We start from the raw sequence: 20278 nt of genomic DNA, 5'->3' as shown, positions 1-20278 counted from the left end.
AGATGGCAGCAGCGCGCTTTGACTTTCTCGTAGCATATGATTGAATTTCCAGCATACCATTCATTGCGATCAGGTGTTTTTTTTTATTCTCTCCTCTCCATACGGTTTCTTGTTCCACAAACCCGATACTGTGTGATCTATATAGAGGCAGAGCAAGTATGGTTGCCCCCACCTTCCTCTTTCCATCTCTCAGTTTTTCATTTGTTCTTTCGGGCCACTGGTTACAGGTCTTTAGGGTGACATAAAGGTTTCAGGTGCTTTCTGTGCCGCGGCACGGATCAGGGCAGGCACAGGGCCCTGGACGGAAAAAGCAGAAATTGGAATTGATTTTGGGAACATTTGGGGCTAATGTATCTCCGTCTTTGCTGCTTCCCCTGTTCCTTTGCCTCACATCTTCGATCTCATTAGATATCAAAGATATTACAGAATCAGAAGAGCTTGTCCAGTTTAAACCTTTCATTTGTACATGCATTCTTAAATTTGAACTGTTTTTAATATAATGTGTTAATAAATTGTCTTTTTTTTTTTATATAGATTTGCCAATGACATAACCACGGATTTGCAGACTCTTCCTGGGGTCGAGTCGGCCAGCCCCAAAGCTGCTGGATTTTTGTGATAACGTTGCAAAGTTGAAAGGAAGCAGATCTGCCAGTCACCATGCCGGCCCTCTCCACCAGAACCGGCAGTGAGATAGGTACCTCGTCTTGCACCTCTTACTGTGCAGCGTTTAGGGTCTTCTAGTTTGACCAGCCAAGTATGGCCAAATAACAACAGCTTATGATCAATAATTGTAAAAATGTCTAATACAGTGGTTATCAATCCTGTCCTTGGGACCCCTGAATATTTTTATGCGTCCCTCTTTTAACACACCTGATTTAAACTCATCAGCTCATTAGTCGAATCTGCGAGACTTGAACTGGGTGTGTTCTGTGAGAGAGACAAAATAGCTGGTGTCTGGGGGTCCCCAGGAATTGTGCTGCTTTTAAGGTTCGTTAAATAGAAAGTACATATTATAAGAAATGGAAATCTTTTGCTCAATTTATAAATGTCTTTTCTGTCACTTTTAAGCAATTGAATGTATCCTTGCAGAATAATAGTTGCAATTTCCTTTAAAAAAAACAAAAACTGACTCTTTAAATTTAAGTGTTTTTGGTGTCTGGAGACTATACTGCTATATAATTTGTAACTCAGATGCGCACTTTGTCTTTGTCTTTTTTTTTTTTCTTCTGCACACATCCCTCACTCTGTCTCATTTCCTTTTTATAAAGAAGGGATTACCATTTGAATGTAATCCATTAGAAACTAATGCCTAGTTGGGGTATAAAACTCTGATGGACGAGCAGAAGGTTGCTGGGAGACATTTGGTATGGTTAGGTTACGTCTGCTGTGCGCAATCCTGTCTTGCCCAACAGATTTTAATGAACACTTTGAAAGCCCAGAAAGCCACTGTGGATCTGATAGATTAGAACCATTACATCCCTCATGTCAAGATGTGCACAAGGGCTCATGTGCCCTGAACGTTATGCCACTGCTCTTAATGGGTTGTTGGCTGCTATGCTATTGTTGGACACCTGACATAAACCCTCTTTCTCTCTCGGACACACACACACACCTTAAATGTTTCATTCATATAGCAGGAAATTGAGATTTAATCACCAAAGCCCACTATAAATTAAGGATGATTGCCAAAAAGTTATTAGCTTGTTTCTGGCTCTTCTGGATCTGTTTTTTTTTTTCCCTCTCTCATTGCAACTCGCCATCACACAGTGTCTGTTATATTCTAGTCTCATTGTTCTGCATAGATGTAAAATGCTGTTCTTTTACCCCATCATATGTATCTTGTTTTTTGTGGGGGTGTTTTGCTTCCTGATGGCATTTGATTTCACTACCCTGGGGTGTCCTTGGGCTGACCGACCCGTCCACCCACTACCTGTAAAATGTGAATGTGAGAGAACGAGAATCTGGTGTTGATGTCATATGATAAATTACTGTAATTCCTCTTACATCAACTGCAAACTCAATCATCCCCCCCCACCAAGCAGTCTTTTTTCCCCCTCCAAATTCCAGTCCAGCTCAATTCTGTATTTGTATTATAAAACTTTTTTTTACTTTTTAAACTTTTTTTTTTTTTTTTTTACCTTTTAATTTATTTATTTTATTTTTGTGCTTTTTTTATAAATATTAGTGTATTGGATTTGTATTTTATATTTTGTGAGGGGAGAAAAAAAAAAATTATATATATATATATATATATATATATATATATATATATATATATATATATAGAGTAACATTAATTTATTATAAATTAAAGTTTTTCGTATGGTTATACTTTATTCATGTTTTACTAATATCATTTGTATTAGATATTTAAAAAAAGCATTCATGTATTTTAAATGAATGAAGATTTAAATGTAAAATAATACACACATAACACAAATATATATGCGTGTCATTTATTTATTATTTTCAGAAGCAGGAGTGAATGTTCAGACGGGCTCAGTTGTCATTGATATCTCTCTCAGTTCAGCCACGGTAAAAGGAAAGCTCATTCATTGAGCGCTTTGGTCCTTAGAGCTGCACTCCCACCTGTCTTCCCCACAGTCTGTTAGCCTGATCACTTTGAATCTACCCTTTTGATTGGAGCATCATAGCCCCCTACTAGGTTTTTATGAGCCATATGAAGTTTTACTGTGTTATTCTGGGCTGGCCTGCTTGTCCAATTATGATAACCCTCCCCAAGGCGTCAGTAAAAAGAGAAGAGCGCCATGTAGACTCGAGAGAGACCAAAAGGGACACGTGGGAAATTTTTAGTTCTTTAGCAGATAAGCCTCCTCTAATGAAGATGAATTGATGTGTGACAGGTTTTATGCATGAAGCTATCCGTGCAGGTATTCTACTTGAAACTGGAATTTTTTTTTTTGATTGGTGTGTGTGTGGATCCGCTTATTTCCATAAGTCCTGTTCAGAAACAAGTGTATGGTGTAATGATGCTATTGTGCATAACGAGATCCATATTGAGCTCCATATTGTTTATCGTTCAGGTGCGGAGTCTCTCTTATGGCTTCAGCAGAGAACCGGCCGAATATGGCTGCAATGAGGGATATGACAGGAATGGTCATATTAAATTTCTTCTCGGCTAACAGTAAATTTTTCCATTCTGATGTCAAGAATGCAGAGCATCTGGGAACAGAGGACAGAACGAAAGAGAGGAAGGGAGAGAGGAACGTTAGTAGCGGCAGCAGCATGCGCTTTGGGAGCACTTTATCGATTTCCAGCCATTTATCCTCCTCTTTTCCATCTCTTTCTCTCTCTCTCTCCCTCTACTGCCACAGGGATACAAGACTGTAACACAAGGATTTGTTGCCACTGGAATAGCTCCCTGTTTCCAATTACATCAGAATGAAAATTTCCACTTCATTTTACCAAATGCAGGAGAAAGGAGAGGGAGAAAAGCAGAAGGACAAGGAATTTCATTTATTTGTATTTTATTTTTATATCTCTATATTGAGAGGATCAAGATATCTGTTGACGACGACGAGCAGAGGATATAAATATGTGGAGTGATGTGGTTGCTGGAATTTAAAACGGGTCTGAACATATTTAGACGCAATTGCAACAAAAGCATTATTTTTGTAGGTATGCAGAAGTTTTTATCACAGTATTAAGGTGTTGCTGGGAGTGACATAATAGCCCTAGTCAGATGAGGACAGCGTTGGCTCATATTTCAGTCACGCATCCTTTCTTCAGTGTAATAGCTATAGTTTTAAAAACTCAAGTTTAAATTGATACTCGTCAATTGTAGTCCTGTTATTTTTTTTGATTGAGCTCCGATATAGACATGAAATGTGTACTGTCACAAGGAATCAGTGTGTGATTGGACCAAATCTTTTCTACAGGTGTTCAGATGGCCGCTTCAGGATCACATTCCCTCCTGTTCGGTCTAATCGCAGTAAAATAACAGAAATTCAGGGCTCCAGAGATGCTCATGTTGAGGGATGGTTTGACCTTGGCTACTGTGCAGCTAGATCAGAAAAGAAGCAGAAAAACCCATTTGTCTGTGTGTCCACATGTTGACAAGCACTTCATGGATACGAAATGGAAAAATAAAAGACCCAGGAATGATTGATTTTTAGGAATTTAGGAACCAAATGACCAAAGTTGTGCAATATACATCGCTATTCAAAATAAATATTTTTTTATTCAGCAAGGATGCATTAAATTGCTCAGAGTTAAGACGTATATAATTTTGAGCATCAAATCAGCTGGTTCAATTTCTGAAAAAATAGTGATGGCTAAGCAATTTTTGCAGTTGTCATTGTAGTCTTCAGTTACACATGAAAGGAATAAAATGCATTTTAAAATGTTCATATAAAAATGCTGTAATAGTTTGCAGCGTTCCTGTTTTTGATCAAATAAGTACATCTCTTAGAGAGCTTAAGAGATCAAAAACAAAACCTGTTAGTGTAGATGAAGTTTCTGAAAGCATCTTTACATGGTCTTTATTATATTGCCATATATAAGTGAATCACCAGTGGACCATCATGCCAAACTAAAATGACTATGAAACACATTTTATTGGATAGTACTGTTGTTGTTGTTGTTGTTGTTGTTTTTGTTTTTTAAATGTAAATGGGTTTTGTTTAGAGGCGTTTAACGGATTTATTAAAAAATGCACCACCTGAATGTATTTTACAGAGTCCTGCAACTGCCATGTTCAAGAACCAGAAATGTAGTTAGGAGATTGTTAAAATAGTCCATGAAGGTATGAGAATACCTTTTGAGCACAAAGAAAAGAAATATAATGACTTGATTCACCCATTTTATTTTATTTTTTTTCTGTTGTGTCAGGCTTTGTGTGTTCACAAGAGTGCTGACACAGGAGCGGGGTTTTATCATTGTCATATGTGTGTGTGTGTGTGTGTGTGTGTATATATATATATATATATATATATATATATATATATATATATATATATATATATATATACACACACACACACACACACACACACACACACACACTCATATGATAAAACCTGCTCCTGTGTCAGCACTCTTGTGTACACACAAAGCCTATTAGTATATAAATATAAGTTTATATTATTTATGGAAAGTGTGCAGGAATTATTTAAACCAAATGAGCCATGTGCATAAATTTAGGCACCACAAAAGAAAAAAATAACTTAATATTTTGTGCATCCTCCTTTTGTGGAAATAACGGCCTCTAAACGCTTTCTATAGCTTCCAATTAGAGTCTGGATTCTGGCAGAAGGTATATTTGGACCATTCTTCTTTACAAAACATGTCCAGTTCAGTCAGGTTTGATGGTTTCCGAGCATGCACACCACAGTGGTGCATTTCAAATCACACCACGAATTTTCAATAATATTCAGGTCTGGGACTGAAATGTCCATTCCTGAACGTTGTACTTGTTCCTCTGCATGAATGCCTTATTAGATTTTTGAGCAGTGTTTAGAGTCGTTGTCTTGTTGAAAGATCCAGCCCAGAGAAAAGTGCAGAGAAAAGGCATTTTCCGCATTACTCATCCATACAGCATCTCCTTGTGTAAAGTGTGCTGAATAGTTGAACGATGCACAGTGACACCATCTGCAGCAAGATGATGTTGCAGGTCTTTGGAGCTGGTTTGTGGGTTGACTGTGACTGTTCTCACCATCCTGCGCCTCTGCTTATCTGAGATTTTCCTTGGTCTGCCATTTCAGGCCTTAACTAGAAGTGTGCCTCTGGTCTTCCAATTCCTCACAATGTTCCTCACAGTTGAAACTGAGAGCTTAAATCTCTGAGACAGCTTTCTGTATTCTTCCCCTAAACCATGATGTTCAACAATCATTGTTTTTAAGTCAACTGAGTTGTTTTGAGGCTCCCTTGTTGCCACACTTTAGAGAAGATGCAAAGAGGAGAAACGCTTACAATTGGCTTCCTTTTCCTTTTATTATATTATTATTATTATTATTTTTTTTTTTTTTTTGTTCTTCCTACCTTTCTGGCCCTTGAAGGTGTCAGTTGTGTTGCTGCCTACGCTGTGTAGAGATCTGCACAGGCTTTAAAATTATTTCTCACAACAAATGGCCAATAAAAAAAATCACATGAAATCGGTCAGTAAACAAATACTTGTAAACAAGGAAACCAAAAAAAAAAAAAAAACTTATCAATTATGCAAATTTATGAAAATCAGTTGCAGTGGTCAGAAATTTGAGTCTTTGAATGGTTGTATACAACGGAATCAATATTTTCTTTTTTTAATTTATTAATTTTCTTGTTCTTGTTCCGTGTCTGAGCATCTGAAAAACTTCAAAAACAGTCATTTTATCCCCTCCTTGCAGAGAAATGTTTCTAATCAGTAGCCTATCAGAGCTCTTTTACTAGCTAATAAAAGTTTTTCCAGGCTGTGTGTTTGCTGCGCTATCTCAGATATCTGTGTGCAATACTTTGTGTGTGCATGCAGGAAGCGTAGTTTTTAGTTTAGCTACAAACCCGAGCCCGACCTGAACCCGAAGCTATTCATTAAACATTAACCAGATCCTAACCCGAAAGTATTTCAGGACCCGTTGTGCTTGCTTTAGATGGTAGACCTCTAATACAGGGTCAGGGACTTCAGCAAAAATATCTTAATTTGGGTTTCAAAGATGAACAAGGGTCTTCGGTTTTGAACAAGTTGATGAGTAATTAATGACAATTTTTTTTCTTTTTTGGATGAACTGTCCCTTTAAATTACTGCCACCATTTACAATGCAAAACAGTTTTTTTTTAAAGTAATTTTTATCAATAAAAGTAATTGTGTATAATGCTGTGTATACAGTACTGATGTATAGGACTAGACACCGTTTAATGTGTAGCTACGGTTGGTGTAGATGGTGCAGAACATGCAAGTAGATCTCTGAGATCCTGGGCAAGAGCTCTGATGTGGTGTTGTGGTTTAGGAGACCGGAGCTGAGAACACGGTGATGAAAACCCTGAAACGGGCTCAGACTGCCAAAAGAGCATGCGTTTTTGTATGCTTCATGCATATCGGCCCGTTAAGACACACGGATAAACCAAGAACAGATTAAAGGTTACAATTTACAACTCATTACAGCTTCACGGTTATGTAGATGGCTAGATGTATCTCATTTTGTATCTATATTTCTCTCCCTCTCTCCTCTACTATAATTTGTCAGCTCTAGAGGGCCTCTCTTTCTCTCTGTGGATGTAGTTTTTTTTTTTTTTTTTTTTTTTCTGTTTTAGGAAGTAAATCAAAGAGAAAATGAATGGAAGTACATAGAGTGCAGCTGTTCTTGTTTTTCATTTTTCCATTCACTCGCTCGGTTTTCTCACAGACAGGCATGAACCATGTTCTCCGAGTAGCACCTGAAATACTGACCCCTGAGGTGGTCTTATGCATGAGCGTGTGTTCGCCTGACATATATATTGCTTCACAGAGTCAGTCTCTCAGCACTCAAAGGAGAGAAGCACGGCCCAGCGTTCATTTCCTGCCACACAGCTCACTGAGCCGAGTGTGTGTGTGAATCTTTTTGCACTATTGACTCTTGAACTCATCCAAACAAGACATTTAAAGAGAGCCATTTTTCTGTTTTCGAAATGTGGCCTGTGTTGTAAATCTATCTGGTCCCTTTTTTTTCTGCCAGTTGTCCTCTTCCTGGCTAGTGCGAGGCCGACAGGAGCCAGACGGGGAGCCAACGGAGCATATTTCCCATGCGGACAGCCTCTTTTGTGGCATGCGTCTGTGTGTTTGCATGTGCTATCCTTGTTTCTTTTTACAGGTCCGTGTGTGAGTGCCTTTTAAATATTCTGTGTTGTTCTAAAAAACCACCATGTTTGCGTGCATATGCACTTAAAGGTTTGTGCACGTCTCGCGTAACTCCAGACAGTTTGGATGACCTCTGTGTTTTCCTGACAGCCTGTGTAATTAAAGCTGCTCTCCGTGCCCTGCGCTGCTGACCCATAATGTTGCGAATTTGAAAAGCAAGACCTTGCCGCCTTCCGCTCCGCCCTTTTGTACTCCATCTTCACCATTGATGTCTAAAGAACGCTGTTATTTTCTGGAGGCCGCTGGGAAGTGTAGGCGTGTGAAAAGGAAACACTGCTTGGCACAGCATTCTTTCACATCCCGCCTGGTATATTTGGCCTGGCAGCCAATAATGGTCAGTTTACACTGATCTTATTATAGGCTGCTGGGACATAAGGTTAGATGTTGACTGTTAAACCCAGCCTGTGTCCAGATGGTCAGCGGTCAGAAGAACAGTGTTGTTGAGTGACTGCCTTAAAGTAGTGACAGTTCTCTCTTAACATTGGTTAGTAGTGTGACAGCATCTCAGCTGTTCGCAAAACAGTGCAGATTATCCAGTAACAAGCTGCTTTGTCCGGTAAGTGGTCAAGTCAGAGAGAGTGCGTTTTTTTTTTTTTTTTTTTTTTTTTTTTTTTTTGGGTCACATTGCAGCTGAGTTGTGGCAGTAATCAAATTTGATAGTACAACTATTCAAACAAAATATAAAAAAAATATAAAATTCATATAATATTTATGATTCATCAAACTGCATTTTACATGTCTTTTGATGTAGGCTAGAATATAGAAGTAGTTTAAAGACAGCTGTCTGTGACCATTTTAACCAGTCATTATGATTTAAGGAAAGATTAGTCATTTTCTTGTATTCTATTTTGTAAGTGTAATTTATTATTTTGATACGGTGTTTGTAATAGTAACATTTTTATATACTTTAAAAAATATATGTATTACACATTATAAATAGTATATTATCTCCTTAAATGTATATGTACAGTAAAACTTTTTCAGTATTCATTTTTGCACATAAGTAATTAGCACTTATGACATTTAAAGTCCTGTAGAGTTACTTTGTAGTCTTTTTTTAGATGCAACTTTAGTGTATTGGTCACCATGATTTTGCGAAGAAAAGCATGTTCCTGGAAAATGTACTCCAATCTGCATAAATGATGCATTCATGATCATTTCCTGAACATGACCAGGATCTCACCATCTTTTAGTATCAAACGATGTGCATATAAGGCGTCAAACTGGGCCTTGTTTATGAAATGTTCATTAACAAACATACCTGTGAAACTCCAGAAAAACACACTGCATTCCACTAGCCATATTAGGCTGGGTTCTTTAGGAAGCTCAACAAAGTTATGTTTCACTAACAACCAAAAATGCAGATCTCCTGTGAAACAAGCTGTAAAAACATAGTGATGGTTTTTATTATTTATATTGCAAATTTATATTCTTGAGGACATCAACACCTAAAATAAAATTCCAAAAAGATGAACAATATGGGACTTTTTTAAAGCTCAGTTGTGTTGGTGTCTGAATCTGACAACAGCTCCTAATGCTCATCATATCTACCATTTGCTGTGGTTTTTGCCTGTCAAGGATATTATGTTGTGTTTTTGCTTGTTTGACCATCACATGCTAATGAAACTTTAGGGATTTGATTCACAGTTCCAGTTGTGATTCCTAGAAAAACAGGAAGTAGCCAACAAAGGGAGGAAGTGAGGTGCAGCCTGGGAGAGGACCATTTTTACAACCCTCAGTTTGACCCATTGAGCATGCTAAAGTAAACCATAATGTTGTCATTATTATTTTATTAGTGTGTTGTTATTGGAGGGCTACAATAATGTCACATCATGTTTAGAAGAATTCTCTTGTGAATAATCTTCGTAGCTTTTCTAACTGACATGCCTCAGGTATCTGTGTTGGATCAGATTTTCAGGGTCTTGTTTATATTTGTCTATATATTCCCTTTGGGTATTGGCTGTATGTGTGTGTCTGGGTGTGTAATGCGTTTCCTGTATTTCCTCTGCAGGTCTGTATGAGCTGTTGTCTGTACTGCCGTCTCAGCTGCAACCTCATGTTCAGAGCGCAGATGACCGCTCTTTTCTACACGCTATGTTTGGGGAGAGGAGTCTACATTCATTGGTCGAGGTGAGAGTGTGTGTGTGTGTGTGTGTGTGTGTGCGCAAAAATGTTAGACATAATCTTTTCTGAAAGATGTGACACTTGGTGACTAAATCTTTCTCATCTCGTTGCTTCAGTGATTGTGCTTTTGAGTGTTGTAGTGTTTGTAAAGCTGGTTGTATAAGAAGTGGTGATCTAAAAGCACATCCCCAAAAAAAGTAAATTAGACAGTTATATTGAATGTGACTTTTTTTCAGACTTCAAATAGCATGTAGGCTGGGTGCCATGACGGTCTGTGGTAAAGTGTTAAATATATTTGTAATTTAAATTCTTCTCTGCCCTTTGAATGAAGTTTTCATATGCCATTTGTAGCCACTGTCAGGTTGTAATCACCTTTCACTTTTTTTTTGGTCATGAAGCAGTTTTTTTTGGTGTTGTGGTCTTTTTTTTTTTTTTTTTTTTTAAGGTCAATGATTCTATGAGGCCCATTTGTAATACAGTGTAAATCAGGACATATCATAGTGAGTTTGTATTTGCTGTGGACTGAGCTGGCCTGTGCTTCTGAAGTACTCTGTTTAACCTACTTAATCAGAGGAGGTCTGACAGGCAGGACAGCTGATCGCAGTCTGACCTCTGCTCTCCTCTCTCTGTGCAATTAAAGCAGGGTTTCACATATATCCAGCTGCACTCAGTTCCTCTGCCACTTTCCTTACTGGAAATCTGAAACAACCTGTAATTTCCACCTAGATTAGGTGTGTGTGTGTGTGTGTGTGTGTGTGTGTGTGTGTGTGTGTGTGTGTAAAACGAGACATAGAGAAAGTGAAAGTTTTTATATAAAGTAGCTTTATAAAATAGTTTTAGTATAGTCTTAAATATAAAGTTTGATCAATTTTATTTTTTATTACACTATATATTACACACACACACACACACACACACATTATATATATGTATGCAGGTGCGCTTTATAGTGTATATATATATTCTGGACTATAAAGCGCACCTGCATACAAGCCGCATCCGCTCTATTTAAAAAGGTTTTGCAAGCCACAGATATGTATGTTTTTAGATTAGATATTTACTACAGGAACAGAACGATTTTGAATTGTAAATGTACATGTACCTAAATAGATCCTTTCCTAACCTGTATTTTAACACGGCAGCAACTTTGCTGATTAAAACGGGACAGAACCAAGAGAAAGTAGCCGGTATTTACAGTATCTTCATTTCTCCTGTGTGTGAAATCACGGGTCCTTCTATCCGCTTCTACCGACTTATATCTGCTATATGAACTACAAATGATTCCAAAAAAATATTAAGTACCTATTTTTCATTAGTTCATTAGTTTTTTAGCTTATTTTCCCCATTTCAATTGACCTTTGGGAAACCCAGTCAAAAAAGAAAACCGTTCTACTCTATATGGAACACTTTAATATGGTTAAAGTAAGGCAGTTTAAAGCTTACACTTATCTACTTATCAGTTTATAGCACAGATGGATATGTCTGCCCTACTGTTGAATCTGAGACGCTGAAAATATATTTGTTGGAGTCCCAGTCGCTTGGCAGTTACGGCTATACATTTTCCTACTTAACACCGAGCCACCATATTAATGTTTGTGAAGTCTCTTAAAGAGCAGCTGGTGTCTGATTCTGATTCTTTATAATCCGTATTCTGCATCCAAAATAAATTCCCAGAGTAATACAAGACTTCTGCATTCAGTGTCTGGACTCTGCAAGCTCCAGAGTCAACAAATGCATATCTCTATGCACACATACACACACATGCTTGAGTGAGAGTGGGTATTTTTTTTATGTGAGCGCACATGTGCGTTTGTCAGGAATACTGAATGTGCTTGGAATGGAATGCAGACATATGTAGTATACGTTTAATCCATAAAGCCACTGACGTATTACATTATACTCACAATTAGAGCACCAGTGCTCAGTTACAGACACGAGGGGCAAGGGCAAGACCTCATCTGAGAAATGTTGGAGCGTTTCTCATACAAGCCAGTGTGAGATCATATACTGCTTTTACATGACAGGCACCTTTTTTCTTTTTTTCATAAGGAAGATGTGAGCCCTGTCTTCCAGTTTCGGATCTTTCTGCGGTGTTCACAGTGCTGTAGCTTTCATTAAAATTAAATTAACACATTTCAAGTGCTACAGATACCATAAAATAGTGCCATTCATTTGGTTTTATGAGTTGTGAAACTTGATATTAGAATTGGGGATTGCCACACATAACCGCAAAGATGTTTTCCCTTATTTTCTGAAACCGATGCAATGGTTTAAATTGTCATTTTATTGAAGTTTAAGTTCTGATATGTACTTTTTACCCAGAACGTTCACCAGTGTGTGTGTTATATGTATATAACTTTTCATAATGAGTTTTAAAGGTGTGGCGTCGCCCTGTCCTGTGTGGTGGGGTTTGTGTAAACATCCCTCTTTGACAGGCATCTCACAGTCAAGCCCATCTGTCTGCAGACCTTTCCTGTCTTGCTCTCTAAAGGTCTACAATCAGCTTAAGCGTGAGGTGATGAGGTACAGTAGGGCTGCTGGTGCTGTTTTGGGCCGTGTATCAGGCCATTAGGATTACATGATCCAGCTGCTCTGGTCACTTTGAGACAAACGGAAGAGAAGAGGTCAATATCATTTCAACATTACAAATCTTAACAGTAGCCCAGAGTAGAAATACTGCTTCAAATACATACCATTGCCATACAACTCACTACGTCTGACCGTTTACACGTTGTATTAAGTTATTGTATGTATTAAGCATTTATTTTCTCTACTTTCAATCAACTTCCTGATTAATGTGAGCTCCACGGGCAGGTGCACGTATGGCCCTTTTCTGATCTTTTAGATGTAATATTGCATAATTCTGAGAAACATTTAAGTGTTTTTTTTTTTTTTTTAACCATTTATTTAAATTACCAATCATCAAATGTAGACATCATACACTTCAAATTAAACTTTCACTATTTTATGCTTTTTTTTATTAAACCAAAAGCGCCCTGGATAAGCATATGAAAACTTTCAAACTGAATGTTAGTGTAATTTTTCCAGATCAGTTACAAATAAAGTTTTCTTTTACCTTGTATGCCGTCTCAGAAGGCAGCTGCTGAAGTAGGTAGTACCCAGCAAGACAGCTCATTAACTGAGCTTTTTCTTTGATGCTTTCTATATTCATCTTCTCCTTCTTTGCCTTTTTTTTATTTTATTTTTTTTTTGTCTCCGTTGTCATATTCCTTGAATTCCACATCAAATCCCCCTCCGTATCTGTCAGCGTTCAGTGTAATTGTGTTTAAAGCTGTGTTTGTTTGGCTGCAGAATGCTCTTGGAGGACCCAGAGGCCAGACTGGCTGCCGTTTCTCTCACCTGCTTATGTTCTCCGCTCGTGTTTTGTCAAGGGCCTGTGGGTATTGAACGTCTGTTCCAAGAGGATTTAGACACTGCTCCATTGTAGCATGTGATCTGAACCTTGACCACAAAACAGAGTGTTTACCAAAGCATTGCTTTGTTTATTCATATGTTTTAATACTCATTACTAAAGTGTCAAACCAGAGATGCTTAAAAATGGCACCTTTTTATTATAGTCAAAGGAAGCCCTATATTTGTGTTTTAGAGGGTCTTCACATCAGACGTACCATTCTGGTCAAAATCAGTCGGACAAAGTGCTGTTATTTACAAGGATCAGAAAAGCAGTTTTAACTTTTTTTTTTTTTTTTTTTTTTAAAGCATAAATATATTAAAGCTATACGTGGTGAATTCTGTGAGGTAACGCTCACTAATCAACTCATCAACTAGCCACACAGCCATGACCGATTCACGTTGTTCTTTATCCCGACGTGCAATTTTCAAGTCTGAAAAATAAAGCGGTTGTTTATCGGTCTGCAAGATCTCTGTGATGTAGTGGAATAATGGTGCACTAATGCTTGAAGGTATTACTCTGATTCATTGCTCTCATTTCCTGCCCTCTCTTTACTGTGGAACGTGAGCTATGATCAGTGTAAGGGCTCTGTAATGGATTTTAAACGTCTGCTCTCTGGCGCTCCTGTGCGGACAGGCAGGTATCTGGATAACGGCCCGAGCTGTAAATAAAGGCATTGAATCTCACTCAGCCTCTGATGGAATCTAAACTGTACAGAGCAAAACCGCTCCGCCACTGCTCAGACGGCCTAAACAGATGTCGCTCCCTGGAATGCGCAGGAACCGGACAGTTACGTTCCATCCTTCACCAGATCCCACATTCCATTCCTCCTCCACCAAGTGTGTACGAGTCTGTGTGTGTGTCTGAGTGGATAAGAAATATTATGTCTCTTTTCCTCGCCTGCGAGCGTGTTTGCCGGTGTGCGAGAGATTCCACTTCTACACCGCTGCTGTAGTAACAGACGGTGACCCCCGTTTGGAGTTCTTTGCTGCTTTTTTTTTTTTTTTTTTGAGGGTGACGAAGAAAGCACAGATTGTTCGTCACGGGTCCCGACAACCGTTCTTACCACGGCCAAGCTTCGCCACATCACACGCGGTTCTGCAGAAGGAGATCCAGAAAAATTGCATCTTTGGCTCTCTTAGACCCCGTTGATCCAAGCTCACAGCGTTCCCTTCTCTCTCCACTTCACTATGACAACCAGCCTGGTGGCAGAGTCGTTAGTCTCGTCTTGATAAATATTTAGTCCCCTTAGTAGCAGTTGAATTTCTCTTTCACTGGCGTGTCCTGTTACATAATATTTCACAGGACAAATTCCAGTCTAAACGTGCTGGTAACTTCTGCATGACTCCCGACCACGATGTTGTCCTGGTCCCACAATTTCAGCAAGATCGAAATGGTTAAACGGATATTACACAACCTGTACAATACACAGCTGTTAAAAACATGTCGGAAAACAATCTTTCTCAAAATACTTATATATTCAACTTTTTTGTATGTTGATCATCTGTATCTAATCTGCGTATGACATCTACATCATACAAATAGAATATTAAATTTTTAATTTTCATTTAATTTTGTGGGGGTTTTTTTGCATGCTTTTTTTTATACTGCTTATACATTTTATATTACTTTTGGCAATTATTACCATGTCCTGGTTAGCCTTATTAATTTAATAATACTTCTAAATATAATTTTTGGCAAATATAAAAAAAAAATATCATGCTGTAAATTTATAGTGTTGTACTGTCTAAATTTTGTCTAATATGGAATTGTAACATTTACCATCTATTCGTTATTGACCAAACCATGAAAATAATTGACTTAACAGTGTCATATAGAATTTCAGTGGTAAGTCTCCAATTTGGCTATCGGTTAACATCATCCAATATCTGTGTGACATGAGTGGAAAGTAATGTGTTGTCAGAATTTGTTTAAAGATTATGTTATAAATTACATTGATTATTTAGGTAAAAAATGAATAGTTCACAATAAGACCAGAAACACTGGAAAGTGCACACTGGAAAGTAAACATTAGGAAAGTAAACGAGGTCAGTTTAGATTCCACATTGACTTTAAGTGATCGCTCTGTTTCCTGTTTCACTGCCTATTAGATCCATGAGAAGTTACAGTGTTATGAAGACCGTGCTCCGACTCCAGTACTGGACAGCGCCGGCTCACTGGCTCAAGACGTGAGTGAACCACATGCACACACTTCCTGTTAAAAACCAAAACACTTTTATGCTCATAAACTTTACACACTTCTGCATGGATAAACACACGCACACATGCACAACCTGCGCCTGTGAAAACACATATATACACAGACGTCTCCCAGCATGTCTAGCTTAAGACTGACTCCAGGAGGAACTTGTCATTAAAGGAAAGAAAAAAGATGGATGGATGTCTGGGGCAGAGAACACAACTTGATGGGCTGCAGATGAGAGTGCGAGATGAGGCGTGGAGTATTGTGTGTGTCTGTATAAGACATTAGTCATCAGTATTATAAAACACTCAACGTTTAAACTCTCAACGGCTTGCATAATGTAAACCGACTACTATATCAACATGGCCGCATAGACACACACAGACACACACACACGCACAAACCTATGTAAACTTTGAAGAGTTTACTCTGGATATGATCACAGAGAAGAAAGACAGAAGGAAAGAACACAAAGGCTGTTCAGAGAAGAGCATCTCAGGTCATCACTGGGCAAAAAATGCTTTGAATATCCGGACCGTTCCGAAATGCATTTTTTTGCAATAAAAGATGCCACTTCTGTTCAAATGGAGTGTTGTTTTTGTGGTCATATTTACACCTGAGGAGAGCTAATCAGCTTTGATGCATGTCCGTTTCCTGTTCACTCCTTTCTCAGTGGGCGGTGGCGACCAGCCATCTTGGGTTTCCATAAATCTCGACTTCCGTTACAAAAACTTCTCAACCTGCAGCTCAGATCCGCCCCTCAGATTTACACTTTCCTTCTGCGTCCCTTAAGGTCCCACACACGGAGAACCCGATATCCGCGTGTGCGTGCGGATGAGGGCCATCAAAGGGTCGAACAGCCAAAGCAACCAAATTACTCAGAGCCCCCTCCTGTGTTTTTTCAGACGTATCGTTTTCATCCGTTGCTGTGAGGAATATACGGCGCGCTGCTGTTTTGAACACTGTAGCGGGTTTGCCGCTGCCGCTCATTCGAGTGTAAAGTTTCGCTAATGGAGCTTTAATTTATAGTGTAGCATAAAACGCCATTTTAACCTCCGCCTGGCCCGAGACGCTGTCTAGCACTGACGCAGCAGGCAAGCACCTCACACACACACACACACACACACACACACACACACATCCACGGAAAGCTTTTGCAGAGATGAAATACACACAACGTTATGAAGTTAAGCATCAGGTGTGCAGTTCTCGTTCTGACCACAGGTAGGCAGTAAAGAATGCTATTTCCACAAGCATGTCTGAATATAAACAATCGGCAGATTACAGTCCTCATCGCCTCCCGGGTGTCTTCCATTAGACTGTGGAAAAATGGAGCGCTGCAGAGCCTGCTGGATGAGACCCCACTCCGCTCATACCTCTCAGATGCAGAAGTCTGTTCTGGAGACGTCAGTCAAGCAAATGCATAACAACTGTCAGATTACACTGCAGCGCAGCGAAACAATGTTCCTGATTGATTAATAGAAACCGCTTGTAGACTTATTTTAGATGATCATTCTATTGCCACACACAATACAGATGTCACAAGCCAGATGTGCAGGGTTTTTTTTTTTTTTTTTTTTTTTTTTTTTAAAGTTGCAGATCCCAAAAGATTTCTTCTGTTGTAAGACAAAAACAAAACTTTTACAAATTTTTTTTTTTATGAAATTGTAACTGATTTGCGATAAATATTTGTCTGCAATTGTGTTTTTGCACCATATCAAAAAAATAAGAGACTGTTTTGAAACGTGAAGCACTGAAAGTTTCCAGTGTTCAGACACTTGATTGTCTCATTGTAATTGCGTTTAAAACAAAATATCAAGATGCTTTACAATTATTCTTAAATGGTATATTGTTTTGTACTTTTTTTTTTTTTTTTATAAAGTGTTTTCTTTAAAATAATGATTCATGGATTATTTTCTACTGTTATATGATATAAATGAAAAATAAGCAATACAGTTTAAACGCAGTTTGCTACAGTAAAATTTAACTTTTTATAATATTCACTAAATTTGATGAAAAAGATGCATTAATCAATTAGGATTAGACGTATCAATTATGGTTAAAACAATTAACTGAAAAATATATAGTTTCATACTTTTTTTGTTGTTTTTGGTTTTTTTTTATCCTATTGAAATATTTTTCTCCGAGTCAAATCCAAGTGTATCAGCAGTGCATGGCGTTAAACTGGAAATCATATTTTCTCAATGAGCAGAACATGCAGCACACAATAAATATGACATGGATTTGACTTGGTGGGAAAACTGGAAATAGTGCAGCATAATTGAAATCAAGCATTTAAAATTTATTTTTCATGCTTGTCCAGTGACATCACAAATGTGTCCAAGTCGCACACACAGACCGTCACGCCCAGACTACACGTTTTTATGCAGGTTCATGGTTAAATGATTATTAGTCATTCAGAGATTTGATTTATAAACTTCTATTACAGATATTCATACATTTTAAGCATGCACTAAGTGTCCAAATACCACAGTCATAAAAGATAACCCCGGATCTGCACACGCTGTTTTTCTCCATATGTGATTTCTGCTTGTTATGACGTCATCTGCAGTGGATGGTATGTATCTAGTGTACACATGATGCTGTGTGTGTGTGTGTGTGTGTGTGTGTGTGTGTGTGTGTTTGTGTGTGTGTCTCTAAGGGTCACTGTCACAATTACTCAGTTAAATGTCACCTCCTATTTTGGTGGTTACTGGAAAAGTCTACTGACATCCTAAGGGAGTGATTCTTTAAACACTGATTACAGCATTTCAGCAGACTCACTCCTCACACACACACACACCCAGAACCAGAGTGAGTGGGGTCAATAATAAGGTTGTGGCCCAGGAGTAAAACTTCAAATGGATCTGGGGAACAAGCCCATCTCTCTCTGTCTCTTTCCTTGCTCAGGGAAACAGCAACGTGTCTCTGTGCCTCATTTAGTGAATGTCTGCACTGCTATAAATCTCTCAATCTCTTAAACATGTGTGTGTGTGTGTATATATATATATATATATATATATATATATACACACACACACACTCTCTCCACCTGCTACCTGCCACAAGGGAGACATTTATACTCCAATTATTCATAATATGTGTGTTCATGTCTGTATGACCAATGCATGTGTTCACGGATGTTATCAATGCTCATTTTCTCTTGCTCTCTGGTTTCTGTTTCTCTTTTTGTCAGTTGATCGAGGAACTTCAAGGAAGAAGTGCAAGCAACGAGATCAGAGAGCTACTCAAGCTACTGTCCAAACCACACATAAAGGTGAGAGAGTAAACAAAACCACACAAAATAACGGCTATACCATAAAGAGTTCATACTTTTAACTGGTACTATAAGGACATCTAAAGGACATTTAAATAATGTTAGTAATCTAAACTGTTTAACTAAGTAACACACCTTTTGAAATGTAACTCATAAATAATTTAAAGTTTAGGACATTTTTTTTATATAAACAATATTTTGAAAATGCTGCTATAATACTGTTCTAATTTGAATATATATTTTTCTTGTTTGCCAATTTGGTACTAAAGATGTATTTTTTATTTTTTTTATTATATTTTTTTTCAATTGTATCAGTTTTGTGATGGCTTGACATTTTTGTTGAAGCATACCATCTTTTTCTCTTTTTTTTTGATGAATAGTTTAATATAATAGTGTTTTCTTACAATAATAAATGTATGAAATATTCAAAATATTTCTTATTTTAAATAAACATACTGACACCATACTTTTGAACAGTAGTGATAATTGTCTTTAATCTGAACTAGTCTGGCTAAACCATCATTGTACTCTCTGCTCTTCTTTTTGTATTTTTCTTTGGTCTATTTTTCTTTCCTCTTATGTCTATAACCCAGTGTCTGCTTGTGCTGTGTAAAGCACTAGCAGATGGCTTCTGGGGACTAGAATGGCGTCTCTGTACGATAGTAACTGTATCACTCTCAATTAGTGTTGAAATGATCCATTCCCTTCGACCAGACATAAATCAGAACCTATTAAATGATCTCTTTCCTCCTCCCTCCTGTATGATTCACACATGAAAAAACACATTTTACTCATATTAGACCCGCTTACAGACTTATATAGACATTGATGAAAGCAGCAATTACGGCAAGCCGTGTGTTGCAGAAAGTAAGAGCCGCTCTGGTCTGAGCGAGAAAAAGGAAATGAGTGCCTCTCGTTTGTGTAGGAAAATAGATAGAAGTGTATAACTTTGCCCTTTTTTTTTCTTTTGCATCCGTGTGTAGATTTTGTGCAGGCATGTGTATGGGTAGTTAGTTCAGCAGGTTGAATAATGACTGTTCGGATGACAAACTCTTTCCTAATGAGAGCTGCATGCCCAGTTACATTTCCCAGACTTTATTTGAACAAGTTCAGCAATTTGTTATTGTAAGGGGCCTAGTATAACTAATTAACATGCTCACACAGACAAACGGCAAAAAGTACCTGAAGAAATGAGTTACTGATTTTGACCCTCAGTTCACTCTTTTGCCACCTGGCCTGATGTTGACCCTAGTCATCCAACCTCAGGAGAGAGCTTAACTCCACAAAACATACCTCTGTCTGTGTGTGTGTGTGTGTCTGTGATGCGCGTGTGTGTGTGTGAGACTGTGTTTGAGTGTGTTATGCATGGCAGAATAGTGAATATAGACAGAGTTTTTGGACTGTAGACAGATTCTGTGGGAACAGAGTGAAGCT

At 38.1% G+C, this 20278-nt stretch overlaps 1 protein-coding gene across 1 annotated transcript in view; it reads left to right on the top strand.

The window, feature by feature from the left end:
* The window catches only part of mpp7a (membrane palmitoylated protein 7a), a 91703-nt gene that overhangs the window by 21392 nt on the left and 50033 nt on the right, over positions 1-20278 (top strand). The window contains exons 2-5 of the mRNA XM_043229448.1: positions 535-694; positions 9840-9958; positions 15476-15553; positions 18764-18844. Coding sequence (XP_043085383.1) covers positions 658-694; positions 9840-9958; positions 15476-15553; positions 18764-18844 — 315 coding nt within the window. The 5' untranslated portion in view covers positions 535-657. The remainder of the gene's footprint in view (positions 1-534; positions 695-9839; positions 9959-15475; positions 15554-18763; positions 18845-20278) is intronic.

Source organism: Puntigrus tetrazona, unplaced genomic scaffold, assembly GCF_018831695.1.
Source record: "Puntigrus tetrazona isolate hp1 unplaced genomic scaffold, ASM1883169v1 S000000005, whole genome shotgun sequence".
NCBI lineage: Eukaryota > Metazoa > Chordata > Actinopteri > Cypriniformes > Cyprinidae > Puntigrus > Puntigrus tetrazona.
The sequence above is the reverse complement of the archived record's forward strand: the minus strand, read 5'-3'. Positions and strand labels throughout refer to the sequence as shown.